This window comes from Borostomias antarcticus, assembly GCF_949987555.1.
Source record: "Borostomias antarcticus genome assembly, chromosome: 4".
Taxonomy (NCBI): Eukaryota; Metazoa; Chordata; class Actinopteri; order Stomiiformes; family Stomiidae; genus Borostomias; species Borostomias antarcticus.
In genome coordinates, this window is record NC_140237.1 from 34,974,924 (window position 1) to 34,982,423 (window position 7,500).

The window sequence follows — 7,500 nt, forward strand, 5'->3', positions numbered from 1 at the left end:
CCCAGGGTTTGCCTTCCAGTCCCCCCCCCCAAAAAAATGTGGAAACTTCGTTTTCCCATTTCCTTTGGGTTTGGGTGGAGTATGATCTAAATCCATGAGAATCTGAGCTCTTTTCTTCTTTCTGAACTCACTGTACTCGGTTTCAGCTCCGTGTACAGTAGGGATGGTGAACATTCAGACGTGCCTGCTCGAACGACAGTTGAAGGCTGTGATAAACGGGTACTATGTTGGAGGTTCACACAGCGCAGTCGGACTGTCACAGCCTTATTCACAGCGCTGAACTCCTGTAGCTGTAGGAGAAGCAGAGTTACAGTGAAGTTACAGTATTGTGTTTCCTGTTGTCCCCTCCTCTAATCACTGCCCCCCCCCCCCCCCCCTCCCCCCCCCGCAGGATAAAGAGCGGGAAAAGAGCCGAGATAAAGACCGTGAAGCCAAAGAGAGGGAGAAGCAGACCTTGAACGGACATCTTTTCACTATTGTAAATTCCGCCCATCTCAGAGGCCCCTGCCACCAGTGCAACAAAGCTATCAGCACTAAGGAAGCCTTCCTCTGCACCAGTAAGAACAACACGCAACATTACAACACACAGCGTTCGCTAAGTACAACCAACCATTAAGTCAAATGACCCAACTATTAGCTATAGGTTATTGGTTAAGGCGGCTCGTTTCAGTGGGCGCAGGACACAGGTGGTCGGAGGGAATCACAGGCCGCATGCGCAATGCTCTCCAAGGCTAACCCCGACCATTCCCAGCAGACAATAGCCCAAGACCCTGTCTTCCCCCGTCAGGCAACAGCAGCCCAAAGAGGATGCTGTTTATTGCACAGATCCTGGCACGGCCCCAGAGCGAGTGAAAAGGGGAAACTAGCTCGGCGACGCATCACATCAGTCTTTACTTCCCCTTCGAACAGCTTCAGAGAGCCGCGTCGGTCCACCGTGGTCCGGATGCTCGCGAAATAGCCCGGCTTGTGAGCGCAGTCGATGTGTTTTGCGTTTCTGACTGTTGTCGGTATTCTGGAGGATCAGATCACAAGGCCCCCCCCCCTCTCTTCTCGTGGTGTTAGGTGTTTGGCTTTGGTGGAAGTAGCAAGCGTTTACAGACTGATCCCATTTCAGTTTCCTATTGGGGTGCTTTGGTAAAATGTAATATAAATGAGAATTGGGGAAATTAAAACAGGCCTAGGATGTATCTGAGAGGGTTTAGTGCAAATGTTCCTGAGCTTGACCAAAAACAATGTCATAATCAGATATCGTCGTCACACAATGCTGTGAAGTGACAAATTGGGAACTTGGGAATGGGAACTCACTGGGCCGGTGAACTGTGCATGCGTGTTCCACTGTGCGTCGCATGCTTGTTAGTCAGTGTGCGTGAGATGGTTCTGGAACCCTGGTCCACAACCTTTCCCTAGTCAGTCCTGAGGGGCTAGCAGTGTTGCTCTCGGTTGCATCACCCCAACCTGCCCTTCCCCTCACTCACACACACACGCACGCACACACACACACACACACACACACACACACACACACACACACACACACACACACACACACACACACACACACACACACACACACACACAGTGTGCCGAGGGTCTGGTTTGTATTAGTGAGTTTGCCTTGGTGGAGTTTCCTGGCTGGCTCAACTCTGTAGTCCAGCTGCAGTATGAAGCAGCAGAGAGATCTTAGAGGACGTGGCCTCTGCTGGATTACTCTGGTAGATTACTCTGATAGATTACTCTGATAGATTACTCTGGTAGATTACTCTGGTAGATTACTCTGCTGGATTACTCTGGTAGATTACTCTGGTAGATTACTCTGGTAGATTACTCCGGTAGATTACTCTGATAGATTACTCTGGTAGATTACTCTGATAGATTACTCTGGTAGATTACTCTGGTAGATTACTCTGGTAGATTACTCTGCTGGATTACTCTGGTAGATTACTCTGGTAGATTACTCTGGTAGATTACTCTGATAGATTACTCTGGTAGATTACTCTGCTAGATTACTCTGGTAGATTACTCTGATGGATTACTCTGATAGATTACTCTGGTAGATTACTCTGATAGATTACTCTGCTAGATTACTCTGATAGATTACTCTGATAGATTACTCTGATAGATTACTCTGATATATTACTCTGGTAGATTACTCTGGTAGATTACTCTGATAGATTACTCTGGTAGATTACTCTGGTAGATTACTCTGGTAGATTACTCTGATAGATTACTCTGATAGATTACTCTGGTAGATTACTCTGATAGATTACTCTGATAGATTACTCTGCTAGATTACTCTGATAGATTACTCTGGTAGATTACTCTGATAGATTACTCTGCTAGATTACTCTGATAGATTACTCTGATAGATTACTCTGATAGATTACTCTGGTAGATTACTCTGATAGATTACTCTGCTAGATTACTCTGGTAGATTACTCTGGTAGATTACTCTGGTAGATTACTCTGATAGATTACTCTGGTAGATTACTCTGGTAGATTACTCTGGTAGATTACTCTGATAGATTACTCTGATAGATTACTCTGGTAGATTACTCTGGTAGATTACTCTGATGGATTACTCTGATAGATTACTCTGGTAGATTACTCTGATAGATTACTCTGATAGATTACTCTGATAGATTACTCTGATAGATTACTCTGGTAGATTACTCTGATATATTACTCTGATAGATTACTCTGATATATTACTCTGATAGATTACTCTGATAGATTACTCTGATAGATTACTCTGGTAGATTACTCTTATAGATTACTCTGGTAGATTACTCTGATAGATTACTCTGATAGATTACTCTGATAGATTACTCTGGTAGATTACTCTGATGGATTACTCTGATAGATTACTCTGGTAGATTACTCTGATAGATTACTCTGATAGATTACTCTGATAGATTACTCTGATAGATTACTCTGGTAGATTACTCTGGTAGATTACTCTGATAGATTACTCTGGTAGATTACTCTGGTAGATTACTCTGGTAGATTACTCTGATAGATTACTCTGCTAGATTACTCTGATAGATTACTCTGATAGATTACTCTGATAGATTACTCTACTACATTACTCTGATATATTACTCTGATAGATTACTCTGATATATTACTCTGATAGATTACTCTACTAGATTACTCTGATATATTACTCTGATAGATTACTCTGATATATTACTCTGATAGATTACTCTGATAGATTACTCTGATAGATTACTCTGGTAGATTACTCTGATAGATTACTCTGGTAGGTTACTCTGATAGGCTACTCTGATAGATTACTCTGGTAGATTACTCTGGTAGATTACTCTGGTAGATTACTCTGGTAGATTACTCTGATAGATTACTCTGATAGATTACTCTGGTAGATTACTCTGGTAGATTACTCTGATAGATTACTCTGATAGATTACTCTGATAGATTACTCTACTAGATTACTCTGATAGATTACTCTGATAGATTACTCTGGTAGATTACTCTGATAGATTACTCTGATAGATTACTCTGGTAGATTACTCTGGTAGATTACTCTGGTAGATTACTCTGATAGATTACTCTGATAGATTACTCTGATAGATTACTCTGATAGATTACTCTGATAGATTACTCTGATAGATTACTCTGATAGATTACTCTGGTAGATTACTCTGATAGATTACTCTGGTAGATTACTCTGATAGATTACTCTGATAGATTACTCTGATAGATTACTCTGGTAGATTACTCTGGTAGATTACTCTGATAGATTACTCTGATAGATTACTCTGGTAGATTACTCTGGTAGATTACTCTGGTAGATTACTCTGGTAGATTACTCTGATAGATTACTCTGGTAGATTACTCTGGTAGATTACTCTGGTAGATTACTCTGATAGATTACTCTGGTAGATTACTCTGGTAGACTCTGCTAGATTACTCTGGTAGATTACTCTGGTAGATTACTCTGATAGATTACTCTGATAGATTACTCTGATAGATTACTCTGGTAGATTACTCTGATAGATTACTCTGATAGATTACTCTGGTAGATTACTCTGGTAGATTACTCTGATAGATTACTCTGATAGATTACTCTGATAGATTACTCTGATAGATTACTCTGGTAGATTACTCTGGTAGATTACTCTGATAGATTACTCTGATAGATTACTCTGGTAGATTACTCTGATAGATTACTCTGATAGATTACTCTGGTAGATTACTCTGATAGATTACTCTGATAGATTACTCTGATAGATTACTCTGGTATATTACTCTGATAGATTACTCTGATAGATTACTCTGGTAGATTAATCTGGTAAATTACTCTGATAGATTACTCTGGTAGATTAATCTGGTAAATTACTCTGATAGATTACTCTGGTAGATTACTCTGGTAGATTACTCTGGTAGATTACTCTGATAGATTACTCTGGTAGATTACTCTGGTAGATTACTCTGATAGATTACTCTGGTAGATTACTCTGGTAGATTAATCTGGTAAATTACTCTGATAGATTACTCTGATAGATTACTCTGGTAGATTACTCTGGTAGATTACTCTGGTAGATTACTCTGATAGATTACTCTGGTAGATTACTCTGGTAGATTACTCTGGTAGATTACTCTGATAGATTACTCTGGTAGATTACTCTGATAGATTACTCTGGTAGATTACTCTGGTAGATTACTCTGATAGATTACTCTGGTAGATTACTCTGGTAGATTACTCTGGTAGATTACTCAATCATGTTTTATGTATTTTCTTCTTCACTCAGATTGCAATGCACACGTACATAAGGGCTGTAGGGAAAACCTGCCTGTCTGCGCCAAGGTGAAGATGAAGGTGAGAAATGGAGGGTTATCAGTCCATGTCAGGGACATAAACACAGTATTCCCTCTGTCATCCATCTCTCATGCACTACTTAACGTCTCTTTCGCTCCTCTTTTCCCCTGTTCCCCAAACAGCAGTTAGCAGTTCCAGACTCAAGCACTCTTCCAGCTGTCACCTTGAGGTCCAAACGTAAGAAAGAGCACTGTACCCTCTGAGACAGCACCACCAGCTGCCCTGCCAGCCTGCAATAACCCATTCTGAACAATAGTTAAAAACTATAGAAATGAGCGTCAACCTTAACTTCATAAAAGACACCCAAAAAAAGTGTCACCTCACTCACACCATAAATATTTTATTTTCGGCTAACATGTTCATTTTGTTTTCTCTCTGTCCCAATAAGCCACAGGAATCAGGGAGCGGCCGCGGTCGGCCATCTTGTCTCCAGAGGACCACAACCCCCTGGTCATTCCGTCCCGCCGACACACCAGCATCATGCCCTTCCATGGCGGCAACCTGGCCAAGAGCATCTCCATCAGCAACATCGCCGGGTACGACGCGCCCCTCAGAACCACCAACCCGCGCCCCCTCAGAACCACCAACCGCTCTCCCTTTAACCGCCACACCCACTCTCCCTTTAACCACCACGCCCACTCTCCCTTTAACCGCCACACCCACTCTCCCTTTAACCGCCACACCCACTCTCCCTTTAACCGCCACACCCACTCTCCCTTTAACCGCCACACCCACTCTCCCTTTAACCGCCACACCCACTCTCCCTTTAACAGCCACGCCCACTCTCCCTTTAACCACACCCACTCTCCCTTTAACCGCCACACCCACTCTCCCTTTAACCCCCACACCCACTCTCCCTTTAACCCCCACACCCACTCTCCCTTTAACCGCCACACCCACTCTCCCTTTAACAGCCACACCCACTCTCCCTTTAACAGCCACACCCACTCTCCCTTTAACCACACCCACTCTCCCTTTAACCACCACACCCACTCTCCCTTTAACAGCCACACCCACTCTCCCTTTAACCACACCCACTCTCCCTTTAACCACACCCACTCTCCCTTTAACCACACCCACTCTCCCTTTAACCACCAACCCACTCTCCCTTTAACCGCCACGCCCACTCTCCCTTTAACCGCCACACCCACTCTCCCTTTAACCACACCCACTCTCCCTTTAACCGCCACACCCACTCTCCCTTTAACCGCCACACCCACTCTCCCTTTAACCACCACACCCACTCTCCCTTTAACCGCCACGCCCACTCTCCCTTTAACCACCACACCCACTTTCCCTTTAACAGCCACACCCACTCTCCCTTTAACCACCACACCCACTCTCCCTTTAACCACCACACCCACTCTCCCTTTAACCACACCCACTCTCCCTTTAACCCCCACACCCACTCTCCCTTTAACACCCACTCTCCCTTTAACCGCCACACCCACTCTCCCTTTAACCCCCACACCCACTCTCCCTTTAACCCCCACACCCACTCTCCCTTTAACCACCACACCCACTCTCCCTTTAACCACACCCACTCTCCCTTTAACCCCCACACCCACTCTCCCTTTAACACCCACTCTCCCTTTAACCGCCACACCCACTCTCCCTTTAACCCCCACACCCACTCTCCCTTTAACACCCACTCTCCCTTTAACCCCCACACCCACTCTCCCTTTAACACCCGCTCTCCCTTTAACCGCCACACCCACTCTCCCTTTAACCACACCCACTCTCCCTTTAACCGCCACACCCACTCTCCCTTTAACCGCCACACCCACTCTCCCTTTAACCGCCACACCCACTCTCCCTTTAACCGCCACACCCACTCTCCCTTTAACCCCCACACCCACTCTCCCTTTAACACCCGCTCTCCCTTTAACCGCCACACCCACTCTCCCTTTAACCGCCACACCCACTCTCCCTTTAACCACACCCACTCTCCCTTTAACCCCCACACCCACTCTCCCTTTAACCACACCCACTCTCCCTTTAACCCCCACACCCACTCTCCCTTTAACCCCCACACCCACTCTCCCTTTAACACCCGCTCTCCCTTTAACCCCCACACCCACTCTCCCTTTAACCCCCACACCCACTCTCCCTTTAACCCCCACACCCACTCTCCCTTTAACCACACCCACTCTCCCTTTAACCCCCACACCCACTCTCCCTTTAACACCCGCTCTCCCTTTAACCCCCACACCCACTCTCCCTTTAACCCCCACACCCACTCTCCCTTTAACCCCCACACCCACTCTCCCTTTAACCACACCCACTCTCCCTTTAACCCCCACACCCACTCTCCCTTTAACCCCCACACCCACTCTCCCTTTAACCACACCCACTCTCCCTTTAACCCCCACACCCACTCTCCCTTTAACACCCGCTCTCCCTTTAACCCCCACACCCACTCTCCCTTTAACCACACCCACTCTCCCTTTAACCACCACACCCACTCTCCCTTTAACCGCCACACCCAGGCTGCGTTCCGAATCGCCTACTACCCTACTATATAGTATGCCAAAACAGAATGTAGTATGTCCCAATACATAGTATGCCACATGCAGTATGGCAAAAGTACCAGGATGTCCTACTACATCCGGTCGTATTTTGCAGTATGCACGCCAGCAGGCTTTTCTGGCTATTCCGACCCA

General features: G+C 45.5%; 1 protein-coding gene across 6 annotated transcripts in view; it reads left to right on the forward strand.

Annotated features, from left to right (window-relative positions):
• akap13 (A-kinase anchoring protein 13) overlaps positions 1-7,500 on the forward strand; it is a 91,131-nt gene that overhangs the window by 62,235 nt on the left and 21,396 nt on the right. For 4 of the 6 annotated variants that reach the window (XM_084436893.1, XM_084436892.1, XM_084436894.1 and 1 more), the window contains 4 exons: positions 392-557; positions 4,770-4,837; positions 4,960-5,014; positions 5,226-5,373. In XM_084436893.1, coding sequence (XP_084293019.1) covers positions 392-557; positions 4,770-4,837; positions 4,960-5,014; positions 5,226-5,373 — 437 coding nt within the window. The remainder of the gene's footprint in view (positions 1-391; positions 558-4,769; positions 4,838-4,959; positions 5,015-5,225; positions 5,374-7,500) is intronic. The other 2 variants (XM_084436896.1, XM_084436895.1) reach the window with 2 other exon arrangements.